This window comes from Thermobia domestica, chromosome 1 (genome assembly GCF_964235325.1).
Source record: "Thermobia domestica chromosome 1, izTheDome1.hap1.1, whole genome shotgun sequence".
Taxonomy (NCBI): domain Eukaryota; kingdom Metazoa; phylum Arthropoda; class Insecta; order Zygentoma; family Lepismatidae; genus Thermobia; species Thermobia domestica.
Genome location: NC_137454.1, coordinates 136,012,037 through 136,027,529, shown reverse-complemented (window position 1 = coordinate 136,027,529; position 15,493 = coordinate 136,012,037). Strand labels below are relative to the sequence as shown.

The 15,493-nt window shown below is 35.3% G+C and overlaps 1 protein-coding gene across 1 annotated transcript in view; it reads right to left on the bottom strand.

Moving 5' to 3' along the window:
- Vmat (Vesicular monoamine transporter) overlaps positions 1 to 15,493 on the bottom strand; it is a 283,884-nt gene that overhangs the window by 50,972 nt on the left and 217,419 nt on the right. The window contains exons 3-4 of the mRNA XM_081763555.1: positions 3,969 to 4,178; positions 2,012 to 2,174 (exon numbers count right to left, since the gene is read on the bottom strand). Of these exons, the coding sequence (XP_081619681.1) occupies positions 2,012 to 2,174; positions 3,969 to 4,178 (373 nt within the window). The remainder of the gene's footprint in view (positions 1 to 2,011; positions 2,175 to 3,968; positions 4,179 to 15,493) is intronic.

The window sequence follows — 15,493 nt, the reverse complement described above, 5'->3', positions numbered from 1 at the left end:
TAAACAGGCAATATGTCATTTAGCTGAAATGTTGGATGAAAGAGGTAATATTAATATGCAGTATGTTAAAGACAACGACAAGATATTGAAAACGACAGTGCATTCAAGACATACGCAAAGCAAAAAATACAAATGATTCATCTAAAACCAAATACACAAGGCAACAAAAGTGTTATTAGGTATTGTTGCTACTGTGCAAATAGATTGCGAACAGTTGGCTCTTGCTCCCATGTTGCATCCATTAATTATTACCTAAGTTATGGAAGATATTTGTCCAGGATCCCAAAACCAGCACAAATATTGAGCAAAATGTTCGATCACAACATTTGTGTGGTCATAAATGAAAACAGTAACAAGGACTAAGGTACGTACTATAATGTTCCTTTCATCTTTATTTGTTTCACACATTGAAATACTCTTAGTTCTTACTTGTAATTTACTTTCCGTTTGCATTATATTTTCTTCTATTTCTGGGATGAAATGTACCATTTATTTAAATGTTGCAGTTTTCCACTACTCGACTTCTTATCCCTATCCGCCCTCTCAGGACCTATGTAAGACACTACAATAAAGTTGCATTATATTATGTTGTTGTTGGTTTTCTCTTTCCAGCTGAGGTTATTTCATTTTGATTGGACACTGTAAGTATAGGTAACATTGATTTTTTATATGAACATTCACACTGAAACTTCAGGCATCCTCAAATGGGGTACTTACGGGAGTCTAATGGCAATTTTAAATTGATATTCATGTTTAGGCTGATTTATTCATATGAAATAAACACTAATATCAACAGTTTCAATTTGGTTCAAAATCGGATGGGGACGCCACAGGCCATCAAATGGGATCTCAGTGAGTTTGGCGCTTTCCAGGTATGATTTCTCGTTCATTCACGTAGCAAATATGCAAGAGCTACATTAATAGCTGTTCTTTTTGCATTTGCTCTCTTATAGGTGCGGTAGGGTTGGTTTTAGCTAATTTTGACCATGTCGTACCTGTGATACAATTAAAAAAATGTGGTTATAGGGTTAAAGCGGCATCTAACATTTATTTTTTTGGTAATTGTGCTCGCAGACTATTATAGGTCAAAAGGAGCTCAAAATATTGAATCGAATGTTTCGAAGGGAAAGAATGGTCAGGGGAGCTGTTAATTTTTTCAGACAAAGCTCTCCAGACACCTATACATACATCCAAGTTTGAACAAAATCGATCGAGCCATTCTTGAGAAATAAATTAATCCTACTTCTCCGATTTTGCGCCATTTCTCGTGAACCAATGAGAGTTGAGGTTTGAAATGTGAGGGATCAATGTATCTTGGGGTTCCTACATACCATTTATTTGTCATCCCAAGATTCGTCTGGGGTCATTTCACTATACTTATCCACCCACGCACTTTCTATATTATTCAAGTTTCCGTTTCATATTCATGAAATTTTATTCTTAAGTGTGCAAGTAAGGGTATTTTTGATATTTATTTTAATTCCGAAATTTCTTGAACTCTGCGTTGTATGCTTTTGGAAACTGAAACGAAGATACAGTATTTGTGTAAGTTCGAATTGTAGTATACCGAAAACCTGTTACAATTTTAGATACTCGTATAATCGTGATTTCAAGAAACATTGCAAAACTAAGTTTTCTGTAATATATAGTTTCCATTTCATGATACCAAAATAGGTGACTTCAGTAATCATTATTCTACAGTTAGTCGAATGGTCAACGCTAAGTTCCTCTGAAACCTCCCAAAATATTTTGCGTGAATCTGCTTCGGTAATCACCTTCAATTTGTAGACTCCAACAACAGAAGAGGATAATGACTTTTTTTTTAGATGTCTTAGGATTACTCCTTAGAAATGTATGAAAATACGGGAACATTCTTTATTACATTACATTTTGCGAAATGTCTTCCATAGTTTTTCTGAACAATTTTATAGTGACTCTACTATATGTAGGCCTAAACTTAAAGTGGTATGTAATATAAATAGAATACACATTTATACACAATTTGTCATACCTGTTAGTTAAAGGACCAACAAACGGGTTTGCGAATAACTGGACAATTGCTTTGGACGCAAACATGATGCCAACTTCCACAGTTTCTTCTGTCAGTTCCTTATGCTTCTTCCTTCGTTGAATCTCTTCCGGCGTAGCAGTTGTGGTGTTCTCCGTATCTGCAGCTTTTAACACAGAAAACAAAAGTTTAAATATATACCAACATTGTCTGATGATATATATTTTTAAATAATATTATTTGCTTCAAAATTTCTAGAAGTTGGATTGCAGATTTTAAGATCATTCCATTAAGGGTATGTCGTATTTCTGATATTAATTTCATTTGCTTTGTCGCATATTTTTGTCAGATAACGCTTTTGTAAGTGAAGTACAGGCAATGTGGAATTTTTTGACTTTTCGTATTTTCGGAAGAAAACACAAGAACCAACTCTAATTACATCTATGTTAAATTTGTAATTTCGTCTGATGTTTCCAACATATGATTTATGTATTAGTAAATTACGATTATTTTTAACAGTTATATGCGAAATTGTACTTCTCTCATCTTTCAGCAGACAAAATAAAATTTAGATTGAAAGAATTTATATATTATGAATATATTAACATACTAGAATTTATTCAATGATCTATCCTGTATAATCCTGATCAATATATAATAAAAATGGTTTAAAAATACATTCATATTCAGACTTAGAAAATCAAATAATTTCTTGTAAGTTCATTTAAAAAGTTATATCTGTAACATGGTCTGCTATTCTCTCATTCTTAATCAATCAACGACTATCATATGTTGGTTCTTCATTATTCATTGAATTAGCAAAAGTTTACTAAATTTCCTATTCTAAAGACGCTTTAGTATTATTTTACTTCGCTCACATTTATTTGCAAAATGATCATTCACGAAAAGGAACAGTATTCCTGCTTTTCAGCCACATGCGCACTTTCATACTAAATATTTTTTTTTTTACGAACTGTTGTTATTCATATAATAACATATTTATCTGATATGGCAGGAGGCTTTTCTTTAATACTTTAGATGAGAATACATTTTTTCTTTATTGTTTTTACAAATGTAACTCAATTTTTTCAGTATTGCTGTATGCCGAGCAACAGAACAAATTCGCCACCAGGGTGACATGAAGTTTCGCCTTTCAAGAAGTCAGACTCCGGCATTTGCTTGTGGTCCCTGGTAATGAGTTATAGTCAGTGTTCATAGGTTTTCTTAAGAAAATTTCCCTCTACTGGCACAAACTTTTCTCTTTTCGTATCAAATTTTCCTTAATTGGTTGAGAGTCCAATTCCCATGACAGAAGTTGAGTTGAGTTGATTTTGAGTCTTACGTTCCGTTCAGCAGCGAGAGCTATATGAGACGTGGACCTACTGATTAACGTGGAATCCGAACCACATGAGCTCTCGCCGGGAATCGAAACCGGATCTCCCACGCCAAAGGCGCGTACGCTAACCGCTTAGCCACGAAGGAGCTCTCCCATGACAGAAGTTGTGTGATAAGATTAATTTAGCTATATTAAAAGAAATGCCAATCACATTTGATTTATTTATTTATTTGTTTTTTTCTTGTATCTTCTTACTTATTTTCTTCACTTTCCAAAACAAAAAATACATACAAATACACTCAGCCAGCAATAATTTGCATAATTGGCGCAAATTATAATACTTTGAACACACACACACACACACACACACACACACACACACACACACGAAACATACACAAACTGTTGCTATTGTTTTGCTTTATTTCTGAAGATCAAAGAAAAAATTAAGTATTTATATTGGTCAGTCTGTCAGCGCAAGAATTTCCCTGGATTTCTCGCGTTTTATCGAAAACTTATCTTTTTCTCTTTTTACTAAATTTACTCATGAAATTTCCCTAGATTAGAGAAATTTCCCTCAAACTACGAACACTGGTTATAGTTCCTAATTATTTGCTTACTTACCTTCAGTGGTAGTTTTGTTGTTTGTAAAGGGCTCTGTCGTCACCTCCGTTTCCTGGCTGGCCCTGTTCAGGAACACGGTAGCCTCTAGGTCCGCGGCAGTGGGGACATCTGGAATGGTGGTAGTGGATGTCGTGTGGAGCGAAGTGTCTGTATTCAGCTTACTCTCATTGCGATGTTCTATGCTGTACAGGAATTCCGGAATGATCGGCACTGTAAAGAAAGAAAGCACAAACATAATTAATCCTAAGAATTTTTTGACTGAATTCAATAATTTGACCCTGTTGATGAATGTTGATAGTTTTATATATTCACATTTATATATCTCGTTATCTATCCGTGTTCTGAATTTGTTCTTGGATTATTTCAAATCTTAAATCATATTAATATTGTTTAGGTAGTTTGTTGCACGATTTGATAAGACTTAAATATTGAAGTCAGACTCATAGCCAGGGAGAGACTAGAGCGGACGATGTCTGTTCTAAATTAATTGTCATCACTTTCAAATTGAACCAAAACTAGATATGAATTTCTCGCAATTTTATTTACTAAATTAAATTCAATTTTGTGAATTTTACTCATTTTTGCGTAAAATGATGTACCTCTTGTTAGCTGTGCCGAACATCTCCCATTGGTATTTTCGCTCATTCCAAGAACTTCAAAATTAAATATCCTACTATTGCACTATAAAAGCATCAAAAGTGCGGTACCAGATGCACTTCTTAAAAAATAAAAAATAGTTGCATTGAGATATACTATACAATATCAACTCCGAACATAAAGAAACTGAAGAGAAATTCGTAGCTAAAGTGTTGGCAAGGGGGCCTAGCACTTCATCCGACCATCTTCAGCCCCTCTGAAACTTTCAGTTGTTTCCTTAAATAATTATGTTCAAAAAATAAAAAAGTCAAGAATGTAAGGTGAAAAGGATTTACAGGTTCATTACAGATTCCATAAATAATAAGTAAATAAACAATTTTGTGGTGTTCCTTGATGATTGTCATTACCACTCGGTATTAAATTTCTACCCATTCTAAAAAATCAGGCTGGTTACGTTCCACGTCGTCTTCGTGAGTTTTCTCGGGGTGCTTCCTTTTCCTCCCACATCCTCATTCCACAGACCACTCCATCATCATTCACATCTCTTTCAGCCTAAAACGCATGATCGTGGGATATTAAATTAGAAAAAAAATATTTCATTCCATTTTGGTTACGTTCCTGCTTGAAGTTTAGTATAATTTAGGGAAATGAAACTAATATGACTAAGTAAAGAATAAGACCAGATGTTACTTCCTTCCAGAAATTCAGAGGCTATGTATTCAGCCATCAGTGGAGTCAAATAAAATAATAATAGTAAAACAAATTTTAAATATATTTGTATGTGTATTTTATATTTAAATGTATTAAAACCTATTTTAATGTGTTACTTATATTAATTACATAATTTTAGACTTGTGAAGATAATGGAATGTGAAATTCACCTGAATTTACGAAACTTAACAATAACTAAGTGCCTCAGATGTTAATGATATTGTGATTGAGGCTAGTTGATCAATTATCGGTTTTGGATCTAAATAATAATAATAATAATAATAATAATAATAATAATAATAATAATAATAATAATAATAATAATAATAATTGGAGCGAAGCTCCTCTTTACTCGACTTAGGCGTTCGTTTATCCGGATACTCCTCTGAGATGCCTCAACCGTTGTTAACCAGATTTGAGGTGGTGGTTCGAGAGCATACTCTGAGTATTGTAAGGCGTTGCATGTCCTGATTGAACATACCGTTGAGGAATAATTACTGAAAAACTGGATCTCCAAGATTACTGAACTATTCTTTACCAAATTTGACTTAGTGATTCGCGAGCACGCGCTAAGTGTCATAAGGGGTCGCATGTCCCGATCACACGTTATGGTTAGTGTAAAGGGACAAGTTTTGCCGATAGATGTCACTACAGTCTTCCTCTCTCTCCCATGCATTTTTTACCTTTTACGAAAATTTACAATTTCTTTTATAAATTTCAACCTAGAGACTTCAAATTTGTAGAGAAGGAACTTCATAACCTATTAAAGGAAACAACCCGTGCCGATTTTTTATTTACAATTTTCTTCATTGTTGAAACAGCTTCATTGTTAAAGATCTGGATATCCATTTCAACAATCAAGCCATTTCAACAATGAAGAAAATTCTAAATAAAAAATCGGCACGGATTATTGCCTTCCATAGATTATGAAGTTCCTTTTCTAAAAATTTGAAGTCTGTAGGTTGAAATTTGTAAGAGAAATCGTGAATTTTCGTGAAAGATAAAAAATACATGGGAGAGATACGAAGACTGTAGTGCCATCTATCGGCAAAATTTGTCCCTGTAAACCAAACTTAATAAGTTTTACAATAAACGTATTGTTTTGCTCAGTGAGTAGGTTAAATCAAATTTAAGTTTATTAAAAGCAAAACTTGTACAGCGGGAGACACTTCTAAATGGTACAGCCATATGGAGATTTACGGCTAAGGTGTACCATTTAGAAGTGTCCCCCGCTGTACGATGGAAACTACGTATTATAGCATTTTCAGCATTAGATTATAGATTTTTCAGCATTTGAAATAGGACGAAGCCCTTTTCGTTTTGTTCTGTGAACACATTTTTTTCAGAGCCATTATGGTTTTCGCTAATATGTCAATTTCAACTATTTGCATGTCGTTTAGATGTACTAAAACATTCTATGAATAACCAATAGAGGTCAATCGCTTCGCTCTAAATTTGCAATTAATTCATAACTAATATAATAATTTGTAGAAAATTAAATTGTGCACCTAGACTTGGTTAAAAGTCCTCGCTTGAATAATAATATATATGTGATAAAATTGAATAATAAATGTGCTCACCTTACTAGACATATGTTGCATAATTTAGCTGTTATTCATCCATTATATATATATATATATATATATATATATATATATATATATATATATATATATATATATATATTAGGGTGTCCATTATGCATACCCCAAAAAACGAAATTCGAGATGAACACTGGGCCACCTCTTATATTTCTTCCTTTCCATATAAAATGAATTTGAGCAAAATTTCAGTTTGATACGATAATAATTAGAGGTCGCTCAAGCTCAACAAAGTTTATTAGCTTTTTTCCATTATAAGCCATTCATACAAGAGAGCCTTACCTGCGCAGGTCTACGTAACCGAATGGAAGAAAACATTTTATTCGTAACACATTTGGTGTAAATACCACTTTTTACACATACACACATTACATACAATACGTAATTACACACACTCATACATCCCTAGTGATTTTCTTTACTAAGAGTTTCTTTCTTGCAGTTGGGGAAATTTCGTCTGTGCTCTTGGACAACTTGCAGCAAAAATTGTCTTTGAGATTCATCACGAACAATCGCTCTGTTAAATTCTTGTGTTAGAGCAACTGCTCTTTCAGCACTATCATTCACAACCTTCAAACGCCGAACAATTTCAGTCCCATTTTAAAGTCTTCTCTTTCATCCCATGTACTTGGATCACTCTGCAGAAAGTTTGTAGGTATGCTAAGCCGCTGAAAGAACAGAATCGATTTTTTGGTCACAAATGAATCAATTTCCGGATGCAAGTATTTGCTTGGGTTATCAATAATCTTGCGTTGAGACAAAGTGTTTTCCCCTTCACGTTCTTTTAGAGCCTTTACCATTCTTCGTTAACACTCTAGCGACAACGTTTGGTCAAAAAAGCCAAAGCGACCAGCACCTCACCCAAATACCACAAATGTCTCATCAGCTTCTGAAGCGCAGCCTCTGCAACACGTGGGATCTTGCTCTTGAATTGAATAAGTCCTTGAAGTAGTTCCAGATCACAAACGGGAGCAAGTTCAGCATGCGTTGCTGTAAACCATGCTTTAACATAAAACACAGTCAAAAAATGCAGACTTCTTGGATTCCCTTTTCTTCCTGTTTGGTTATTCGAAGCTGAGAACTAAGCATGTAAATTTTAAAGCTGTATAGTGCCTTCGATAACCATGATGAATCGCACCTGGTCTTCTAAAGTGAACTCCTCTCTGTGGTTGCTGTCCAAGGAAAATTACTGTTAATTCTAGAAGTTCCAGATAATCATCTCTGTAATGATCTAACTGCAATTGACGTTGTGCAAAATCCAGAATAGATTCTACGTTGTTTCCCAGTAAATCAGATATAACTTTGTTTAAGATACCGGGCTCATATTTGGTGAGATCGAGTTTGTCCCAAAATTGTTGTAATGTCTCGAACAATGCGACTTTGGGCCCAGTCGTTACACTACCACAAACGCAAATTTTAAATACATTAGTAAGAATTAATTCCAAAATGTGATGACGACATGGAAAGTTAAGAAGTTTTTTTCTTTAAAAGACGCTATAAGTGCATGCAGGTATCCTATACGTTACCTGTATTACTCTCAGTTGTGTCAAAACACAGTGCAGCTTCTCTGTTGGCAATTTTCTAGTCCATTAACAATTCAACAACTGCTGTAGCTTGTGCAAGACCAGTGGTTCTTTCTAATTTTGCGGCTCCTAGCAATTTGTCTTCAGTTTTACCAGACAAGACCCTAACAACCACAAGTAAACGTTCTGTTTTCTTACTCGTAATCCATTAGTTTGCTGTTCCACTGAACCTGAAATGGCCCCTCGGGTTACAATTTGGCTTTCAACATTTCCGCTGATGCTTTACGATGATGTTGCCGACTACGTGAGACTGTTGAGCGGTTTATAGCTAGTTTAGTTGTATCGTGTCCTAAGCTCTGTGCAGTAGCAGTTATTAAATACGTTGCTTTCCTAACGCTCACTTTAGTTCTATCTAATGTTGCACACAATTCAGAAGTAAACACACTCTGTCTTGCTCGTTTGTTTGGTGTTACCTTCTGTAGAGTTGGTTGAAAGTTGTGAGTAAAAGTGTCATTAGAAACTGCATTTGAGTCGTCACCTTCGATTTCATCAGAATAAATACTTGAATCCAAAGTCACCAATGTTTCCTTGCTTTGACGTTCCAGTTCTTTCTGTTTCATTTTGTAAAATCTTTCCTGTCTCTCTCTAGATCTCGACTCTCTCACGGCAAGTGTTTTATCCACACCACCCATTGTTCCTGGACGGCCAGGTTGTCGTTGCGCTATGAGGAAGACTTTGTCTTCTTTATTCTTCATCACATCCAAAGCATTAGCACAAGCGATATCAAACATTTTTTAAAATTCACCTACAAACTGTTTTTCATTATCCACTTGTGTATTAGTTTTCCTACTGGCATTTTTCTTTAATTTGCATCACTTCTCAAATAACTGTTCAACTTTGGTGACCGTGTGCTTCCTCGCACGAATTGGAATGCGTGCTCTTTCCCAAAATTCCTCAACTTCTTGCATTACACAGTGTGAACTTTCTCGTACAGTCTTTTTCAACAATAAGTGATGATGGAGAAACAATTTCAGGACCTGTTTATTGGAAGGGAGTTTGCTACCTAGTATCACATGGTCTGTGCTGCCAAGCAAGTAAATTTTACTATTATTCCTAGTCGAGTAGGAGGTTTTCTTTTCCTGTTCCATTTCTTACCCAAAATTAATGCACCGAGGTCCTCTCAAACGTCTTACTGATTGATGGTACACCAAACACCACGATCTACTAGCGTACGAGATACAGTAAAGAGAGCCAAAGCTTCCTTAACCAAGTTTAAATTCCCAGTTTGCACGTAAACGACAACGGTAGTTTGGTTATTTAATAAGAGAAATACCTTAAAATCCTGCACACAGATTAACAAGACGTTAAACAGCAGGCAATTCTGTGCACATTGCACAAAAAATTATTGTCAATGGCTCTTTTCTTTTGTTACAATAGTGCTGCTATCTATTGGTCATCTCTTGAAGTATATACGAATAGCAACATTCTGTATACGATTTCAAAAGACTTGAGCGACCAGTAAATATTTGAATATTAAAGAAATTTTTGATGAGTAACCTATTCTAACGAAAAAGAAAAGAAATAACGGGTGGCCCGCTAATTTTTCCAATTTTCAAAAATAAGGGACACCCTAATATATATATATATATTATAGAATAGAAATCACAAGACAATTGCTGCCCCCCCCCCCTAAAGCGTCAAATGATGCCACTGGATAATAGTGATTAATCACGAAGTAACGATTGACGTCCAACTACGGTATTTCTGTTACTTGTAAAATCTATACGCTCAGACAGAGTAAAATTCGTATTTAGAGTTTGAAGCATAAGCAGTAGTAGAAACTTATTTGAAGCGTTTATCGATTTACATATGAAATCAACGTTACTTTCTTCGATTTTAATCATGGTCGTCCTGTCGCTTTGAGTGCGAATATGCAAGTACTGTGTCTTTTACTATCTTCCTTGTGATGTCAGTCCTTTTTGTTTGCTAATGGAACATGAATCTACGTAGAATAAGCTCAATTGTGACACTTATAATGGCATTTTCTAGGACTTGATGTAAATTTAGAATATCGAGCTTAAAAATTGCAAATTATTAAATTACCATGTCTATTAACTCAAGATTCATACTAGATTATATGGAAGATAAGAGGGTCAGAACGTATATTCTACACAATTCAGTGGTGGAATGAGCCAAGGATAACCGGGTCACATTTGAATAACGACTTTTGTCCAGATCATCTGGGTCTTCCTTCTCAGTCCCAATGATCCGAACAGACCTGGTGACTTGAACAGACTGAGCAACCCAGAAGCAGCCCAAACGGCATTACTGCAGAATTGTATGGTTGATTAATGATTTTTACTGCTTGAACATTCATTTGTTTGATTGTCGGTGCGGCATTTCTTAATCAAAATATCATGTTTTGAGTATTTCATGTTTTCTCAAATATAATTTTATATTTTATTCGTTTCTCCACACGTGGTTTCTGAACATAGCGTATGCAAAAAGAATTAACAAAACACTTTTTGAGCTCAGCAGTATCTTTTATATTCTAAACGACAAGTTTCACGGGTCGATTAAACTTTGACGATCCCTCATAAGAGAAACATGTAGCTTATCTTTTCTATAATACTTTCGCGTTTGTACTCCGATATACCTTGTAGTTATCTTTCAGTACAATGTTTGACACACAGACGCAAACAATAATATTCTAAAATATTCTTAGTAGAAAGGCAATGAAAGAGAAGAAAATTATGTTTGTTAAAATTGTAACAGCCTCACACATATTCCATTGTGTGGCGTCGTTTTGTCTCTGGGTTGTACCGAGACACTCCGGGTCATGAGTCTGTTCGGTTCAACGGGTCTGGTGGGTCATGGGTCTGACTGCCTTTGTGTCTTCCGGGACATGTGTTACCGAATTTCGTGACCCATTCTATCACTGACAAACTCATTCTGGCCTTGTTTACTTTACAATGCGCGATATAGCTCTAATGTGTGAAATCTCGTAATTAATGACTCATCAAGACAATAACTCTGTGTTTCCTTTTTTTCTATCTTTAAATTAGCTTGAGATCTAGCTAGTATTTCTTGGAAGAATGTAAGCACAAATACATGATGGTTTTCTTCCTTTCTTTGTAGAAGTATTTAAATCAAGAAAAAAGAGACTTTTTCCTTCAACTTAGGCAACTGTTGAGATTGACAACTTTCAACGTAGTTGTACCCAATGAATCTAGTACAATGTTCTTCTACATATTCTGCTTCGGAGGTGAGTCATGCTCAAAATAATGTCAGAGTTCCCTCGTGGCTAAGCGGTTAGCATATGCACTTTTGGCATGGGAGACCCGGGTTCGATTTTTGGCAGGAGCTCATGTGATACGGATCCCGTGTTAAGCTGTATGTCCTCGTCTCATATAGCCTCGCTCCTGAAAGAAACTCTAAACTCAAATCAAATCAAATGCCAAAATAAAGTGAATATCTCCCAAACAAAATTTTAGGAATCATCATTTTTAGAAGAAGGTGATGCATTACACAGTACGATATGGGGTATTAATTGAACACATTGGCTGTGCTAATTCTACCATACTCAATTTGTTTTACATTTTGATACATACCTAGTGCTACTTCAACTTCATCGAATTTTGGAGTAAATTGTTAAAATAGTAGTGGTCAAATGAACTGTCTCACAAGGTGACTTGCTGTATGGAGTAATTTTAGTAACAGAATTGGTGTTATTTTAGTGTATGTACAATTGACAAAAAATACGTTTGCAAAACATTTTGTGTTTTTTAACGGAAATGATTATTATAAGGAATAAGAAAATACGTGTGTGGTAAAAATTATGTATAGATGGTTATGAGGAATCTCCATACTCTAACCGCAGAAACATCCAACCAAGTACTGGCATAAATTTCATCAGCTTACTGGCAAATTTTTTCACACATTATACCCTCTTGTTTAGAACAATCAAGCGCTTCAAACTGATGTAGAGAACACACAGAGATGTAGAGAACAAATATGTAAGTACATTTAATCTGTTTTCTCAAGATATCTCCACTTCTCTTCCTGATTGGCACACACCTGCTTCTGATAGTCTTCAATCAACCGTCGCAAAGACCCGATTTCTGATTATCTAAAATTATATTCTGTACCGGTATATATTTTGGAACCTAATAAATCACTCGCTTAACCTATAGAACCGGACGACATCTGTACTACTTTAACACTTAAACTATACATGACTCCTAACTTTGATCACATCAGGTATGTTCTGAGTTCTGACCAAACAAGCATCTCCTTTTTTTTCTCACGTTCTTGAGTAGGGTTTATAACTTCATTCTATGCACTGGATTTTTCCCACTTGCTCGAAAGTATTCAAAAGTTCTTCTGTGCCCAAAGTCAAGGAAGCCATGTTCTGAAGTCCAGTCCTATCACCCTACCCATTTAACTAGTTGTCTTTATAAAATAATTGAGCGCATTCTCATTCGCAGAATTCATGATCATCTATTATCACTAGGGCCCGGAAGTTGAGGAAAAATCCTCTTTTTCACTAATGCCCGAAGACGAGGCTTAACATAATATATGTTCATTTTGAGTCATTGTAGTCCAGAAAATGATGGAGTTTATTTGTCCTTTCTTGCCTTTTTCACCATTTTTTTATTCGTCTTTTTTTATAGGTCTTAACGTCCTTTATGGCATTTCATCTTTCGACAATAAATTTACTGGTCATTAACTCGAATCACGATCACATCTTAAACATCTTTTCTTTAGTAAAGAAAATTCAAAAGATTAAGCCATTCTTCAAATACTAGACTGATAAGACCAGATCTACAATAATTACAAGTCAGATAAGGAGGCGTAACAATGTCCTCCAGTAAGGGTGGGGTGAGGGTGGGGAAGTTTTCTTATTTCAGTTTATACTTCAGTTTGTGGAAGAAGGACAGACCCTTAACCTACCAGAAGCTTGTATTTCTTCAGTATTATATTCATTAAATATGTCATTCTAATTAAATTGGGTCTTATTTTGCGTCCTTTTTTCCAATTTTAGGTCCTTTTTTAAAAGACATTTTTAGGTCTTTTTAAGGTAAGTTTTAGGTCTTCAACTTCCGAGCTCTAATTATCATACAATCTTCTGCCCATTCATCAATCTGGCTTTTGTCCTCGCTTTAGTAGTTTGATCAGTTACTACGTCTCACCGCTGCCATTTTCAACCAAAATAATAAATATCTTCTCTCTTCCCTGGTGACATTTCATCTTGAAATTGTTTTGAAAAGGTTTGGCATCCAGGTCTGATTTATAACTTGTATAACTTCAGATTAACTATTTCCTACATTTGTTTCATCAATTCGTTTTTAATAAGGCGTCTGGCATAAGGTTCCATGAACAACGTACTTTCTCGCCCAATCTTCTTGTACTCTGGAGAATCTCAGGGTTCGTCCTGTTTTCTTTTCTATATTTATTAGATGTTGCCGATCTCTGAATACCAGACAACGTACAGATTTATCAATTTGCTGACGACACTGCTTTTCCCTCTATTGCTCGTACTGTTCAATCTCTTAACCGTCTCATGCAACCGCAATTGATGCATTTATCCGTTGGTGTCATATCTGGAAGCTAAATATTAACTCCACGAAAACACAGTCTATTGTCTTCTTGCCACCTGGAAGACGCTCCCGCGTATACCGCAATTCAACTTTAATAAATCTTCAGGTTGAAAGTATGCCAGTTCCTGTCGCACAGACTATCATTTATCTTGGCGTAACATTTAACATACAGCTTTCTTAGACTCCCCACCTTACAAAAGTTATCACATACACTCAAAATCGTCTTAACTTACTGAAACGTATGATTGGCACGACCTGTAAATTGACACCTTCTACGGTATCCACGTGGCACGCCATGTTTTATGGTTGGCGTACTAATTAGTTTACCAAATCTAACGAGGCTGCTCTCCGATTTTCCACCTCTGCTTGTCTATCTGGAATATCTTCGAATATGATACATTACCAACAGATTCAATCACCACCATCCCATACTACAGGATATTCTGCGGTGCGATAGGGACAACCACACTCCATCATGTTATACAGATAATCTACATCAACACTTAATGACTTTGTATCACCTCTAACAGAACCCTGCAATTCTAGACCCGGATGTATTCGCCATTTATCATTCATGCAACCATACTGCTCATATACCTGTCGTATGTATAGTCCCAGGAACAGAAGATAAACTAATCTACCTATTGATTCATGGTGTGGCATCCAGTGCAATTCATATTCGTGTTCATTTCTATTTTACACCTTTTGTCCTGTCTACTTATGACCTGTTGCTGATTTTGACTTCGATCACATAACTTTTGTTTATACTTCTGTACTTATTCATTCCTTGATAAGCATAAGCACTTATTATTTATATTTCACACTAGATCATCCTGCATACTTTCTCTTGTTTGTTATTATTAGCAATTACATTCATGTCATGATGTCGATTAATATTTACTATTGATACCTGTATTATGAATTTGAATTACATGAGAATTACATGATTCTGGGATCCCATAGACCATACTATTTCATGGCCTCCGTAATTTAAAAAATGTACTTCCCCGAAGAAACCCCTTTACCGTGTAGACGGAACTAAAAATAAATAAATAAAATGTACACTAAAAATTATAGTATAGCTGTATCTATTTGATACACAGGATTTGATTTTGAACTTTTAAGTAGTTGTCATTTCTTTGTTAAATCATTGTTTTCAGCGAATGAAAGATTTGACTGATCATTGACGAATAATACGATTATCAATATTAGGATCTCAATGATTTGTGTCCAGTATATAACCTTGAGTGCTATTAACAACACAGAGTATATATTGAAATAACACCGTGGCACAGTTCCTTTTACCTCGTGTCTCATTCTGCAACACCACCACAGTGTTAAATACCAACGTTGTGTCAAAAAGGTAACACGGGCCTATGTTAACCGCATTCCGAACCATTGGTATTGAAATAACACGCTAAAGTGGTAGTCATGCTGGGATCACTGGCCACGTCACAATTCAAGCACTTAGAGGATAAAGGTTTTATGTTACA